The 16,935-nt window shown below is 33.8% G+C and overlaps 1 protein-coding gene across 1 annotated transcript in view; it reads right to left on the reverse strand.

The window, feature by feature from the left end:
- The window catches only part of LOC117181326 (mediator of RNA polymerase II transcription subunit 13), a 173,597-nt gene that overhangs the window by 61,599 nt on the left and 95,063 nt on the right, over window positions 1-16,935 (reverse strand). The window contains exon 9 of the mRNA XM_033373886.1: window positions 8,166-9,896. Coding sequence (XP_033229777.1) covers window positions 8,166-9,896 — 1,731 coding nt within the window. The remainder of the gene's footprint in view (window positions 1-8,165; window positions 9,897-16,935) is intronic.

A 16,935-nucleotide genomic window follows, 5' to 3' on the forward strand; every position in this document is an offset into this window, starting at 1 on the left:
TTCAGGATGTGACATCTATAAAGGATACTCTCCGAAGCAGATACAAACGTCTCATCCGACAGATTTGGTCTTCCGAACTGTCGGCGAGGAACAAAGTATCAGACCGAATCCATTTCTAATCAGACAGGCACATTTTCAATTAAAGAACCTCTCAGCGACGAAATATGTTACTTTTTTAGAGGAAATTTGGATGAAACGCATTTTGCCAGTTTGGTAAAAAATGTCTAGGAAGCTATGGGTGTTTGAATGTTGTGCTTTGTTAAAAAAAAACCAATTTGTTAAATCCTCTATAAGTTTGGACATAATTGATATATTTATCCTATCTTTCTGACTTGATATGATTTATTGAATTGTTTTGAAATACACAGAAAAATATAAGAAATTAACAATATGGCGGCGGTTTTTTTTTAAATATTAAGTCCATTTTCTCGAAAATAAAAAAATCCATACTTATACCTTGTTTCAATATTTTGTTTAACTTTTACTCTATATATTTTATATTGTTTTTTTTTTTCATTCATTTCATTTATTTTATTAATTTTATTTGTTGTATTAATTTAATTTATTTATATATTACTTTCATTTTTTCTTCATTGCATTTACTTTATTTCTTTTATTCATTTAATTTATTTTATTCTTTTCATTTCTTTTATTGATTTAACCTTTTTTCTTTATTTCACTTATTTATTTAATTTATACCATTTATTTGGTTGGCAATATGGCGCCTTTTAGTACGGTTTTCTGTCGCTTGAGCTCCTCTTAAATCCGATTAATCCTGCGGTCATTATTGAATTTCGGGAATATTGTGAGTTGTGTGGTATTTTTGACTTGGGTGTTTTAAGTTTTCTGGTGATTTTTCGTGTCTTTTTGTGAATATTGTGCATAATATTGGACATAAACGTTGCTGAGAGTTTCGCTCGAGGGGTGGTTCTAAGATCCTTCCTACAATCAATGGATATCAAAATCTTCGCTCAGGTCCCTACTTATAGAAATCTAACATGGATTCAACAAAATTGGAGGCTATACTTAGTTCAATTAAAGAAGACATTGCTTGTCTTGCTACTATTAAGGAGGATATTAGTTCTTTTATAAAAGGGAAAAATAATGACCTGATGACCAACAACTTGACTCTCGAATCAACGGTTTCTTCAGTCTTGCAGAAGGCAGTCATTTCGCTTCAGTCACATGCTAAGAGGAATAATGTGGTGTTGTTCAACCTCCCAGATAATGAAGAGGTGAACAGATACCTAAAAGCATCTGTTTTGAGTGCTTTTTCAAAAAGTGATATTGAGATTAATGAAAATGCTTTCGAATCCGTTTTCAGATTGGGTAGTACGTCCGGCGCAGGCCTATTTTAATTAATCTGGTGGTTTTATTTCCTAAAAGGAAATAAACTGTTTCTTGGTAACAAGCCTCTTTTTTTAAGTGAAATACAGGAAATCACTTCTGATTTAAATTCAACTCCGAAAGAAAACTCTGCTGATCATTTCTCTCAGGCCACCAACACTGTTAAAAAGAACAATAGAGGCAGACCGCCCAACTCCAAGCGGAAGGATAGCGCTTCTTCCGAATCTGCTTCCTCGATGGATAAATATTTGAATGCTACACCTTGTCGAAGTGCATCTTCTAGAATACGAACCAATGGCAGAAATGAGATTGCATTGGAATAGCAATGCGGGAGCTCAACTTTGAAACTATTACAACCTTTGAAGATCAATTCATCATCTGTAGGAGATATATCATCGTGGATTAAGGATCAGGTTCGTCTCATCCATTGGAATGTCCATGGCTTTGCCAATTTGACAGAATTCGCGGATTATGGCCTCCCACTAGATGTGGTTTGTATATGCGAAACTTGGTTGACAGTACCCCCCCCCCTTCCCCGCTCTTCACGGCTCAGATGGCTACCAACCCATGATATTATTGTAAGTAACGCTTCTCGTAATAATCCAAGAAGCCGTACTAGCGATGGCATTGCTATTTTAATTAATAACGAGATCTATAAGTATCAAGGGGCTGACTCGCCATGCAAATTCACTGAATCAGTTTTGTGTGGGACGGCAGAAAATGAAACAGTGGCGCCACTAGCGCCACGCCCTACATTTGAATGACAGCTGATAAGAAACATGCGAGATATAGTATTTTCCCCAGTTATTGTAATATTTTGAACATTTGTGGATATTTCTAAAACTTTGAGCTTCAACTAAGCCAACATTAACTGTTTCTAGAATTTAAAAAATATCGAGGATTGCAAAAAAGACCTTAAAAACACTGGAAATGTCTTTTTAATAATTTTAATATTCAAGCAGAGTAAAATGGTAAAATATGAAGAATACGTCTTCACAGTTTAAAGCATATAAATTAAAAGTTCTAAAATGTTAATGTAAATAATAGATTTTCTACTTTTATTTACTTCAATGATTCTAATGTATTATTACATTATAATAAAAATACACGAGAAATTATAATTTTTAATATTTAGTATATTGTATTAATCGCTCAGATAGTGAAAAGATTATCAGTATGAAATCTATTAAGTTTACTATACATAAGCAATTAAGTCTGGAAAACAGGTTTTTATTATTAAACCTGGACATTTACTGTGTGAAGATCACTTTTTAAAGGATCAGATAATTTGAAAAAAGGAAGTCTTAGCTCATGATTGAACGGTTATGGCGGTAAATATTACGATTTCCCTTTAACCTAAAATAACCGAATGGCTCTGGCGGTTTCCATAACAGTTTTTAATTATTGCAGAGTTTCTATATTTATGTACAATTACATTAATTTATTAATAAACGCAAGTATTAAACTATATTATAATTGTAAAATAATTATTTTTTTGCAGTCATATTGGTAAAACAAACCTAAATTAAAACTAGGGTGTTTGCCATCTCAATTTCCAAACTGCCCTGATCATTGTTCGAAGGCTGACTTTTTTTATTAGACATTTCAGAATTATACACTCGATTATTTTCGGTTAAGGGAATACCAGTGTAAACAAATCGTAATACTTACCGCAACAACCGTTTCATGAGGAGCTATAACTTCCTTTTTCCAAATTATCTGATCTTTTAAAAAGTTATCTTCTCACACTACGGGTCCAGGATTAACAATGAAATCCTTTCTGACACGTTTCATTGCTTGTAGCCAACTTTCAACCTCATTTTTTGGAACGCAGAAAAAAACATTTTTTTACTCCGCTTGAACGGGCTAAGTTGTACCCTGATTTACAGTTCGGAACTATACATCGATTTTTATCCATTTTTATTATATATTTATCCTTAAATGAATAAAATACGCCAAAAAAACCATGGATTTATGACACTTCACAAGTTTTTACATGCAAAATAATAACAGACAACGGGCCGACCGGGCGTCGCAGCGGTGGCGCCCATGTTTCAAGACTCGCTACTCTTCACAAAACTGATTCGCGCTTCTAATACAAAAGCGAAAATCGTATCACTCCCTTTGTTAAGTATGAAATAATTGTTGGGACTGCGTCTTGGATTTTTATAAAGTGTAAAAAACGCGATATAGAATTTATTCTAAGCAGTGACCTTTCCCCCTCCTTGAATATAGATAGCCTTGAAATGTTTTGATTTTCATAAAAAGTTGCAGTCAGATTTGCCCTCCAGTGAGCTGCAAAGCCGACGAAATACAGCTTGTTAAAAATAATTGAATGACCAAATAAATGTTTTTTTTTGTGATTAATACTCATAGAAATTATATAAAATAATGTAGAACTCGAAATGAGGAAAAAATGGATCAATTCCACATCTTATTACCTTCAAAAAAAAAAAAAAATCAGTGTAAAAATAATTTTTTGCTTTGCTAATATTCTTAGTCCAATTTTCTTTATTTCTTGTTCTCTTTTTACCTTCAATTAGAGTTTCTGTCAAACTCGACATTTACTTTTTAAATTATTCATTTTCAATATTTAAAGATATATTTACTTAGGTACCAAATTATGGTTCTCTAGATTTTAAGAGATGTATAATACTTACCTAGCTAATCTTTAAAATCAATTAAGATATACTCATTTTTTGTTTACATTCCCAGTGTGCACCGGGACCTCCTTAGAAGGTATCTATATGACATGATTTGACATCTTTAAGACATCGTTTGGATCTTTTCACATCTTTAAAAGGCCCTCAGGACGTCCTATTTTAAGGACATTGTTTAAAAACATAGATGTATTCTAGTGGGCTAAATAGCGCGATGCAACCGGGATTCGAAATTATAACCTCTCGCGCGCTCGGTAATGCTATTTTAATGCTCCTATTTTGCTAAGAAATAATCGAAATAAGGTAATACTTTTTTAAAAACTTCATTATATCCTAATAAACATTTCTTCCGCTGATTGTTTGGGCTTACTCAAAATTCCCTCGATAAACGAAGCGTTTGAAAATTGTCAAATTTCATTTTGATACTGTTTACCAAAAAAATCTATAACTTTTTATTGAACAAAACCAATAAATTTTTAATTGCACATTATCTGAAGAACAGTTTGAAGGACAAGTTCTCAAATTTTCATCTTAAAATATAAAATTTAGTAAATTAGCTTGCCTGAAAAATTAGATCATTTTTATCTTTTACAGAAACGGTAAAAGATTACAACTTTTTTGGCGAAAGAAAAAAGATGCGCCATGCCTACAAAATGATATGTTAAAAAGTTGCATATTCGAAAACTGATTTGCAAGCCATCAGGGGCAAGTCGAACGGCCTAAAGCGGCCAGGCAATTTTTATACGGGGTTATAGAATCCGGAGTGCTAATTGTCTCTTTCACACATCTAGTCTACTTTTCCGGTCGTCTTCTCTTTCTACAGAGGTGATTTACACTTTCATAAATATCTTGTACGTTTAAAATTATCATACTAATATAATACCTATCTCCATAAAATGCTTGTAAAAGGAGAAAATTACCTTTCTCTAACAACTGTCGATGACAATTACGCATTTCTTTGCAAAAACTAAATATAATTACAATTTAAATACATAACTAATAATGAAAGAAAATGATAGATTCTCAGAAATATATGACGATCATAACTCAAGGGTTTTATGTTTCTTGAGATAAATGTGAAACCGCGTTCAGGATTGAGAAGGTACTTTTTAGTAAAGAGAGACTTTATGGTCTGTGTGTAAGATAATCTAGATTGAAGTAAAAATATATTAAGAAGAAAATCTAGTCTACATTATTCTTCTTCACAAAAAACGATGGTCTAATAGAATTCAATCGAAACGTGTCAACTTTAAAAGGTTATAATGTTGGTTATATTGAAGCTGCAGCAGTTTTTTTTTAGTTTTAGAGATAGTGTAGTCTACTTTAGTTCGAATTGTAGACATTTATGTAGAATTTAATAACTACAGAACATAAGTAGTGGAACATCTGGAATTTCAGCAGATTTCCCTAACCCTGCCTTGCTCTAAAATGTATGGTTCGCGCCCTATGCTGTTTAAAACAAATGACTGAAACCTCTTATTTTCTCAAAAACTTGACGTATGTAATATAAATATTTCGTTTTCAGATTCGGAATCGGTGACCAAAAATCTAAGATAAACGCCTACTTTTGAATGAGGTACAGCTAATGCATTTTTTGTGGTTTTTTTTGTTTATACGTCAAGTGTTCCCGCCTAAAATTAATTTTGTTTGGATCCGGTTGAAACTTGCCTGAAATATAGTCCTAGTGGACCTATATTATTCTACCAAACCATGGGTTCATTTATCAACCGGTTGTCAATACAGGGGCCTGAAGTTTTCACTCTTTCACGCGTTTCTTCACCTTCACAGTAGTGTAATTTCTTTTAGGATGATCCTATTTCACTTTTATCATAGTATTTTGGTAAGCTCTTTTCATGTACTTTAAGACGATTATAATGATATATATATATTTTCTTTAAAATCAGAATGGAAATTGATTTTTTGAAGAAAAAAATGTATTTAAAAAAATACCTTTTTTACACTCTTTGAAAGCATGTAGGATAAAAAGTTGGCCGCAAATTTTTTCTTGGTCAAATTTAGATTTTTATGCTTATTCTGAATAAAATAAAAGGTTTTAGATGAAATATAAAACGTAATTTATATATTTTTGTACAGATAATCATCTCAAAAAAGTTGAATATAATTTTAGGACTCATTAGGTTTGAACAGTATTCGTGCCCGAGCGCTGCGAAAGTTTAACGTGGTACCCTCAAGCGTAAGAATCTAAATTTCAACCAGAAAATATTTGCAGCCCATTTTGTATTGTACATGATTTCAAAGAGTATAAGAAAAGCTATTTTTTGAAATAGAATTATTTTTTTAAATATGGTTTTTTTTCTTGCAAAAATCAAGTTCCATTTTGATTTTCCAAAAAATACATACATATAAAATAAGAAAAAATATATATCGTTATAAAAGTCTTAAAGTACATAAAAAGAGCTTTCCAAAACACTATAATAAAAGTACAATTGGATCATCCTAAAAGAAGTTACACTAACGTGAATGTGGATGAACGCGTGAAAAAGTGGAAAATTCAGGTCCCTGTATATTGAAACCCGGTTGATAAATGAACCTATGGTTTCGTGGATTAATGTAGGTCCACTAGGACTATATTCCAGCCCAGTTTCAACTCGATCAAAGAAAAATTAATTTTAGGTGGGAACATTTGACGTATTCTGTTCCACACACACACACGCGCGCGCGCGTGTGTGTGCCGTGCGCCGAAGGTAGGGCTTACTCTAAAAAGAGAGATTTTCCAGGGCGAGCGGTCGAAGTCGACCTGACAGATGCTTCTTTTAGGAGAGAGGGAAGGCTCACGAAATTTTGCCTCTCCATCTACCAATAAATCATTACGCATATAGCGTTGCAGTTAACGCGTGTCACGGAGGGAGTATACATGAGACGGGGAATGTAGTGGTGAGTAGAGGAAGGTGTTTCACGGGATCTCAAGCTCTCAAGCGAAAGTCAGGTTTCTCAGATACTTAATAACTCAAATATTAACCATAAGAACGCTCGGAATTTTTTTTTATATAGTTTTATTCAAAAGAGCAACTCAAAAATTATCGAAAGATGTAAAAACCTCGATTTCGTTAGAGTAAGTAGTTTAAACAAAATAATTTTGCAAAACTAATCGCATGTTTGGATTAGGCGAACTCGAAAACTCCTTAAATAATTGATGTCGTATTTGTATTTTCTTTGCCATTCTTATGAACATAAACAGTTTTATTAAATTTACAACATTAATTATTTATTAATTTGTTCAATAAAACGCGTAATCGAAAACATAAAAAAAACTATTCCGGATGTAAATTTTTCCATTCAAGCTGATTCTGGTATTGGTTTTGCAAAATTCGTTAATAGCACAATAATTTGTTCCAACAAATTGTTTAAACTAATTAATTTTGCAAAAGTAATGGCAAATTTGAAATCAGCGATGCCTCAAACCATTAAAACTATACCTGGTTTATGCTAAAAAATCTTACGGTCACAGAAGAGTTTAAAAGACTGAGTTGGCGTTGGCCTTGTTATTATACAACATTTTTTTAACCACCATATTGGACACGCTTTTGATATTTTTGAAATAATAATAAAGATTATTGAAAAAAGGGTTTTAAACGAACATTAAAACAATATTACGATATGAAAACGAACATTAATTACAAATTAGAACATTTATTTTTCGGCCGCCATTTGCAATCCGCCATTTTTAAATTTAGCATTTTAGTAGTTTATTTATTGCCAGCAACATTAAAAATATCGAATTGAATAATAATCTCGGGTTGCTCATTACTTTTTTTCACCTTAAAAATGGAATACCTGGAAAGAATGTAAAAAAGCACGTTTTTTGATATTTTGGTCCGCCATTTTGAAAGAAAAAGTAATTCTGAAAAAATTTAAGATGAAAGTATACATGTCAAAGATAATCTGTTCCAAATTTGGTGAAAAAAATCCGTTTAAGGGATATTTAGGTGGCCCGATTGACATGAAATTGCCGATATTTATTAGGTGGAATGCATTAAAACATGCCAATTTTAAGAATTTGAACATTTTCACCACTATAAAGCTTCTTTTACGAGGAAGTGAAAACTGAAATGAACATGGAAAAGAGGGAAACAAACGAAGAAAAAGCATGTAGTCTGTGCGTATTCGCAAATAGTGAAAATTAAATTTATACTATACCTCGTAAGTGGTGGAAAGTTCGCGAAAGAAAGTTTTGACTTTCCTGATGACACATTCGCTGTCTGGTGCCACAACGACGTAAGCCACATCTCTTGATCCCGCATAGGGTTCTAATAAGAGTTTTTCCCAATAACTGAGGGCATAGGGTGAGAGCGACAGCCAATCTCTGTCATAACCAACAACCAATGCAGGTATTGGTTGAGGTTCACAGCGATCATCGGCTCCTCTACCAGCCAAGCGATGGAATTGTCGCCAAGTGAGTGGTCCTGCAACAGTGTATGGAGCCTCCCACATACGCGTCGTGCACTTCTTTTGCACCGCCTCTTGTAAAAGAGGTTGAAGCGTTCTCATCATTCGAATAATATCTCCGCTACACTCAGGTCCTTTTGCTCTGAGAAATGCCCATTGGTGTACACCGTTTACGCGATTCATTCGTTCGTTCTGAGTACCATCAACTTTTCCTTGATCTAAAGCCGCCAAAGATACTTCGTTACCGTCGTTGAATTCTAATGTGTTAACTACAGATGATAAAGATGGACAGCTTTTTGTCATGGCATAAATTCTTGCTGCCCTATATAAACTACTAGCTGAGCTTTGAACTATTAAACATTGTTCTCTTAATAGATCTAAAATATCGGGCGGCATTGAATCTAGAGTTTCCAGCTGTTTATTGCCGTTGCTATTGCAAGGAAGAGACGAGAGAGAGCCTTTCTTTTTATCTGCAGGATCCTCAGCGATTCCCGTAATTTCCATCTCATCTTCATAAAAAAGACCTGCTCTATGAGCCAAACGTCGATTAACTACTGCACTAAACCCGCAGCTGCAACGAATTTGATCCTCATCCTGAAAAAGAGCACTGCTGGGTCCCCAGGAACTGGCCAAATATACGCCCGCGTCGGCACCTTTGATATTGCCCACAACTTTGGGACTAGCATTACAGACGCACAAACTGCAGCTATCGAAATTATGGTCCCGGAAGATATTGAGGGCCGTATCACCGAGCAGAATGTTGACCACTAAAGAATTCGATTCTGGTATACGTGTGGGACCTGGAGTATCAGCTTCGATACTATTTGGATTCTTATTTAAGTAAGAGGAAGTTGTGGATGTAGCTGGACTCGGTTGATCATAAGGTGGCGGAGGCTGTCTTCCAGATATGGTTGCAGATCGATAAGCAGCACCTGTCCCTGCAGGCGCTGGACTTGGTGGACAAAGCAGTTGTTGTACCGAACTAGGTCTAGTCGTCGGTGTAGTTTTCTCCGAAATGTTTGAAGCTGAATTATTGCACTGCCAAGAGGGTCTGTATACGCAGTGCGCTGGCAGTGAAATTGGTGGTAGAGATTGACTGGGTAAATTTGTAAGCGGTGCGTATTTCGAAGAACCAACAAGTTTACAAACTGTAGATGGCTTGAAAACGTAGGACCAATCTTCAATTGATTCCTCGGGAGGAGATCCCATATTGGGATATATGTCTGGAAGATGCCTATACGAGCGCTGAGATGCAGAAAGCTCAGTCTGATCCATGGGTGGATCATTCAGCTGGCAGGGTGACGCGACGGGATTATGTTCGAGCGATGGTGGAGTAGGAAACATTTTAGACAGTTCTTCAGGTCTCAGTGCGCCTACACTTCGACTGCTGTGCTTGCTCACTCCCTCTAATCTTGATTCCTCATGTAATCCACTAGATTTGTTGGATCCTGGCGGTGTTTGTACTTGGAGCTGATTTAAATTCTAAAAACATAAAATAATATCAAATAATCTTATGATTCAACAATAATTCATTTGCTTCTCTGCCTGTGCAAGCGTATCTCCACCCCTTTAGATCAACAATGTACACGGATAGTTCACTGACTCGCTTTTTTTCCTTCTCCTCGAACGGACGTTCGCTCTTCACAGAAGGTAGTCAGAGAGGGGATTAACGAGTAACAAATTTGTGCACTTTGGACTTTCCGTGTACATCCCTGCTTCAGATTATTCGCAAGCAATAAGCAATCAGAACATCCTTACGATGATGACTCTGAGCGTTCTTGAACATTTTCACAGGCAGAGGCGAGGGTTAAATGATGTTCAATGCGTACATGTATAACGTCATATGGATCCAGTCTGTTCATCGTAGATTATAAAGTATTCGCGTAATGATGGTTTATGGTTAAAGTTATCTGATTCGGTTTTCCACAGGTTTCCGTGATGGAATTAATTTTAGTTTTAGAGTTTGCCGTGACAATTGGATTTTGTTGAAACGCCGTTTTCGGGAGTTTTAATTTTAAAAACGATACGAATGAACAAACTAGACCCATTTTGTGCGAATATGTATATAAAATATACATTAAAGTTTTCAAAAAAGACTTTTAAAACAAATATCTTTAATAACCGTTCCATTCGATTTTAAAATGACGCCAAATTTTAGACAGATTACAAAATAGATGACCCGCAAACCCGTTTTTGTGAATAAAATGTTAATTTATTTGAAGTAGCCTCTGTTAATGGATTATTTTACTTTACATCTGTAAATTATGCGCTTCGGTTAATAAATCACTTGACACATTTTGTAATGTGGTACAAGAATTTATTGCACAAATAGAAGCCTAATATAATACTACTATAGGCATGTACTTAGATTACACTAACATAATGAAAAATTTATGTTCGGCAATTCTAAGGTAGTTAAATTTATCGAATGCGTATATATATTTTCGAATACTCGTGTTTTTCTGTTGGTATTTTCGGTTGTTGAATTTCTTGAGTATGTATATTTTTTTATAATTTTTATTATTTATGAAGGAATTCTCAGTTCTGAATGTGAGCTACACTTTATTCTGTGCTTGAATACATAGTATAAATATTTTGTCGCTGAAGCGACCTAAAGCGAATACACTTTGTCGAAATGAAAAAACAGAACACGAATTTGTGGGATTTTCAAACTTTCGCCAATATATTCTCAACATGAAAAGTGTGTTTTTCGGGTATTTATACGGGTATCATTGTAAAAATAATTTGACATGATTTTTCTGGGGGAATCTAATTGTGCACATTTTTTCTGGTTAAATACTTATTGCTTCGCGTATTTCCTCACATCCTGCAAAATACAAACATGTGGGAACCTTCACTTGATGAGCAAAAGTTTGAAAGGTCAAAGTCAAACTGTTATTTTTTTCTAGTTAAACAGTATTACATTTTTGTAAGGCATTTTAAAAATTACAGATAAATATTTTCATTTTATTCGCTGGATTTCAATTGTTTATTGAAAGGTTTTTAATTTTTGTAAAAAAAGATTGTGAATTAAAATTCGAAAAAAAAACTGTACTTCTTATCTACTTTTAAAGCAAGTCTCAGGGTTAGCCCTATTGAACAATCCTTGAGGAAATTCGCATTTGCGGATCTAGACTGATTAAATAAATACATTTAGTATCCAGTCGTTAGCTCTGGACTTTGGAAATATTTTTCTCAACAACATAATTCCCAACGATAATTCACTTCGACTCGTTGGCTTCCATAGTAAAAGCAAGTAGTGCCTGTATGAAGTGTAAAGTAAAAAAAGAAGTAAAAAAAGAAAAACAATATCTAATGAATGCAGGGTTAAAGGGCAAATATTGCTTGGGCTTTGCAATTTGTATTAGAGGAATACAGCTGAGGTCGAGCTGCGGATCGGTCAGGGAGACACAGCGGGTGATGCCATTCCCCTCTATGCCTTCGCATTCGCCGCTTCTCGTCGTTTTATAATAAACATCATTTGACTTTCAATCAGAAAATTGTTTATGTAGACTTCGAAACTGTTATTCATTCAGGTATACGTAGAGCATTAAACAATCGAGTTATTATAAAATGTTGTCGATTTAATTTAGGTCAAAGTTGGTGGAGGAAAATTCAGAAAATCCGTTTCAGGAATTCACAAATAGTTCTTGCTTATTTGGATCCAATAGACGAAGCTAAATGTTTCGCTGAAGACCTCATGCCTATCAAACCAGAATACATACACCTACGTGCACAACAAACGGTTATGAAGCGTATCCTTTAAAATTAAACGCTGGATTTTACATGCCCAAACCGCAAATTTTCAATTTGACCAAGACTTTGAAAGAAATGCAGCTCGAAGTCTACATCAAAATGAGGAGTGCAGCAACAAAGAAAAAAAAAATCAACAAAAAAGATTATAATTCCTTGACGATGCAATTTTGACATTCCAAGTAGAATTCATAACTCGGTTTGAGTTCGTTTGTTAAGGTTCACGCAAGTTTTTACCGTTTAGTTTTTAAATGAATATTCTACCGACTTTCAGTTAAAAGTTGAGTTTAGTTTAAAGTGAAATAAATAGCTGAAATGTATGACAGGGAAATCTGTAGCTCAATTCAATATTTATTTCACTTTATTAGGATAATATTTGATTAAATTATATTTCATTATTATGTATGAACTCTAGCTAAGAAAGTAATTAAATTAGTTTATTAAAATCTGAAGTGATGAAACTGTAAAGAAACTGTGAAGATTTTACAATTTTGTGAAGTTTTTTTGCGTGACAAGTGACAATGGAAAGTTTAAAATTGAAAAGGAACATCAAACCATTTGATGGGGAAAAATATAGTGTTTGGAAGTTTAGAATACGTGCATTGTTAACTGAGTTAGACGTAATTAAAGTTTTAGATAGTGAAAATCCGGTTAATGTGAATGATGAGTGGAATAAAGCCGAGAGAACTGCCAAAAGTGTAATTGTTGAGTACTTATCTGACTCGTTTCTCGGTTTTGCAAAGGTAGAGTGTACTGCGAAAGAAATAGTACGTAATTTGGATGTTATTTATGAACGCAAAAGCCTTGCTACTCAGTTAGCTCTTAGAAAGAAGTTACTCGGATTAAAATTGACTGGCGATATAAAATTGATCAAACATTTTACAGTTTTCGACGATTTGCTTACTGAGCTTTCAGCAGCAGGTGCTAAATTAGATGAAACTGACAAAGTGTCTCATCTACTTCTAACTGTTCCTACAACATATGATGGTGTAATAACTGCTATCGAGACATTATCAGAAGATAATTTGACTCTTGCTTTTGTGAAGACAAGACTTCTTGATCATGAAGTTAAATTACAAATGAAAGTGGAGATACGAGCGTAAAGGTGCTTCAAGCTGAAAATAAAGATGTGTCTACTGCAAAAAAATATAACAATGAAGCTTCAAGATTCTCGAAAAATTTTCGTCTTGGACAATTTAAAGAACGGAACTTCAAATAAAAAAAAATTATTTGAGGTCAAATGTCATCACTGTGGCAGGAAAGGACACATAGAGAAAAATTGTTACCACTACAAAAGAGGACTTCAATACCAAAATGATAGAAATAGAACTGTTCAAAACGTTCAAATAACTGAAAAACCATCGACTTCATTTACAAGCACATCTGGTTTTGCTTTCATGGCTGGAGACTATTTACCTGAAAAAGAAGGAAAAGTTACTTTCCTTCTTGACTCTGGAGCTTCGGACCATATTGTCAAGAGGGATGATTTATACAGCAGCTTCATTGAATTGCAACCTCCTATGAAGATTTCTATTGCGAAAAATGGATCCTTCATAAGTGCGACAAAGAAAGGAACAATCCAGGTCACAACTAATTTGGGCATCCCAGGAGTTCTGGAAAATGTGCTCTATTGTCCTGACATTCCAAATAATCTACTTTCAGTACTAAAAATGCAACAAGCTGGTATGAAAGTTGTATTTAATGGGTGGAGTTCAGGTAATAAAAGACGGTAAGGTCCTGATGAAAGGTAAGCCATTGAATAATTTAATAAGTGTCGTTTTTGTTGTTGAAAATAATATGATAAACGATAAGAATCAGGCAAATAATGTCATATGTAGTAATTATGAATTATGGCATCACCGTTTGGGTCATATTGGAAGATCAAAATTTATAGAATTAAAAAATAAAAAATGATAAGTGACATGAGCCAAATTGATCATGTGATTCCAAACGATAATTTGTGTGAAGCGTGCATTAATGGCAAACAAGCACGATTACCTTTCGAGAAGTCTAAAGATAAATCTTATGTTAAACGCCCGTTATTTATTGTTCCTTCTGATGTTTGCGGTCCAATCACTCCTTCAACGGTTGATAATAAAAACTATTTTGTGATCTTTGTTGATGAATTTACTCACTATTGTGTTACATATTTAATTGCATATAAATCAGATGTTTTCTCAGTTTTTATAGATTTTATTGCAAAAAGTGACTCATTTTAATTTGAAAATAGTTCATTTGTATAGTGATAATGGAAGGGAATATTTATTAAATGAGATGAAAGACTTTTGTGTGCAAAAAGGTATTAGTTATCACTTGACAATTCCAGGAACCCCACAGTTAAATGGTATGTCAGAACGAATGATTAGGACAATAACGGAGAAAGCCTGTTCCATGATTTTTGGTGCTAGTTTAGAAAAATGTTTTTGGGGAGAAGCGGTTCTGACTGCTACTTTGTTAATTAATTTAACACCAACTAAAGCTTTGAAACATAGTAAAACACCATATGAATTGTGGCATGAAAAGATACCTCAATTAAAATATTTGAAAGTTTTTAGTTCTACAGTTTATGTACATAATAAAACCAGAAAGACGAAATTTGATGAATAATCCTGGAAGGTATATTAGTAGGGTATGAACCAAATGTTTATAAAGTGTGGGACGTAGAAAGTGGAAAGTTCTGTGTAGTGCCAGACGTTCTTGTTGATGAGACAAATTTCTTGGTGTCCAGGCCTGTGGTAAGACCTGAAGGGGTTAATTTAGAAAACTCCCAAAATGTAACTGATGCATCTGACATTCTGTCAAAATCAGTTGAAAAGTCTCATAAATTTGATAATGATAAATCAGGTACATTAGAATCAAGAATTAAAATTAATCCTAATAAAGTTGTTAAATTAGGTACTGAGGTTGAGAAATCTGTAATTGAAACAGATATAAATTTGCACACTGAGTCAACATCTCAAGATAAACAATTAGAAGTCGAAAAATTCCCTGAGCCTAGAAGGAGTGAAAGGATTACAAATCGTTTTCATGTATCATATAATGAAGACGATATATCAGACGATTATATCATGTACGCTCAATCACTTTTATTTAAAATACCCACTTCAATTCATGAAATTGAAAACAGAGTTGATAGGGTGGAGTGGAAAAAAGCTATTAAAGATGAAATCGATTCACTTTTAATTAATAACACCTGGACTTTAGTAACGAAGCCTGAAAATAAAAATATAGTTGATTGCAAATGGATCTTTACTATTAAAAACGATGAATTTGGAAATCCAAGATACAAAGCACGCCTCGTTGCTCGCGGTTCCATTCAAGAGTATCTGATTGACTATAATGAAACTTTTGCGCCAGTCGCAAGAATTTCAAGCTTCAGATTCATAATGGCTTTTTCAAATCAGTTTAATTTATTGATTCATCATATGGATGTCAAAAGTGCTTTTCTAAATGACAAATTAAAGAAAGAAATTTATATGAAAGTTCCTGAAGGTATTAAATGTAAAGACAATCAAGTTTGCAAATTAAATAGAGCCATATATGGACTGAAACAAGCAGCCAAATGCTGGTTTGAAGTATTTGAGCAAACTCTAATTGATAAAGGTTTTCGAAATTCATCTGTTGATCGATGTATTTATATTTTAGACAAAGGGAATATATCTAAAAATATCTATGTAGTTCTCTATGTGGATGATTTAGTAATTGTCACTGCTAATGATGAAACAATGAGAAGTTTCAAGAATTACTTAATGAATACATTTCGAATGGCAGATTTGAATGAAATTAAACTTATTGTTGGGATAAAAATAGATAGAAATGTGGATAGAATTACCTTAAATTTGAGTGCGTACATTAAAACAATTCTTGATAAATCCAATATAGCTGATTGCAAAGCCTCTTGAGAGTAAATTAGATCATACTGCTTTAAATTCAGTAGAAAAGTGTGATGCTCCTTGCCGAAATCTTTTTGGGTGTTTAATGTATTTAATGGTTTGTTCGCGGCCTGATTTAAGTACTGCAATAAATTTTTTGAGTAGATTCTCGAATAAAAATAATAAGGAATTGTGGCCATGTCTAAAAAGAGTATTAAGATATCTCAAGGGCTCTATTGATATTAAATTAACATATACCAGGGGACATTATGAGCAACTATTATGTGGTTATGTTGATTCTGATTAGGGTGGTCATAACGAAAATGATAGAAAAAGCACAACTGGCTATGTATTTAAATTATTTGAAAAATGTACAATATGTTGGAATTCAAAGAAACAGTTGTCTGTGGCAGCTTCATCTACTGAAGCTGAATATATAGCTCTTTTTGAGGCAGTAAAAGAAGCAATGTGGCTAAAATCGTTAGCAAATAGTATTAGTATAAATATTTCAAAACCAATAATTAACTACGAAGATAATAACGGTTGTATAAGTATTGCGAATAATCCAACGAGCCATAAAAGATCCAAACATATTGACATAAAATATCATTTTTCAAGGGAAGAAGTAGAGAAAAATGTAGTAAAATGAATGTATATTCCTACAGGTGAACAGTTAGCTGATATGCTAACAAAGCCGCTACCAGCTGCAAAATTTGTAGAGCTGAGAATCAAAATGGGTTTAGAATAAACGACTGAGAACAATGTACATATTGTATGTAATGTTTTTGCGGATGGAGGGTCCCTGTACCAAGGGTTTCTGCTGAATATGGTTACAAAAATAAATAGGCAGTGGCGGACAATTGTCCAGGGGTGGTCCCGAAGGAATTAACCCCCAA

Source organism: Belonocnema kinseyi, chromosome 10 (assembly GCF_010883055.1).
Source record: "Belonocnema kinseyi isolate 2016_QV_RU_SX_M_011 chromosome 10, B_treatae_v1, whole genome shotgun sequence".
Lineage (NCBI taxonomy): Eukaryota > Metazoa > Arthropoda > Insecta > Hymenoptera > Cynipidae > Belonocnema > Belonocnema kinseyi.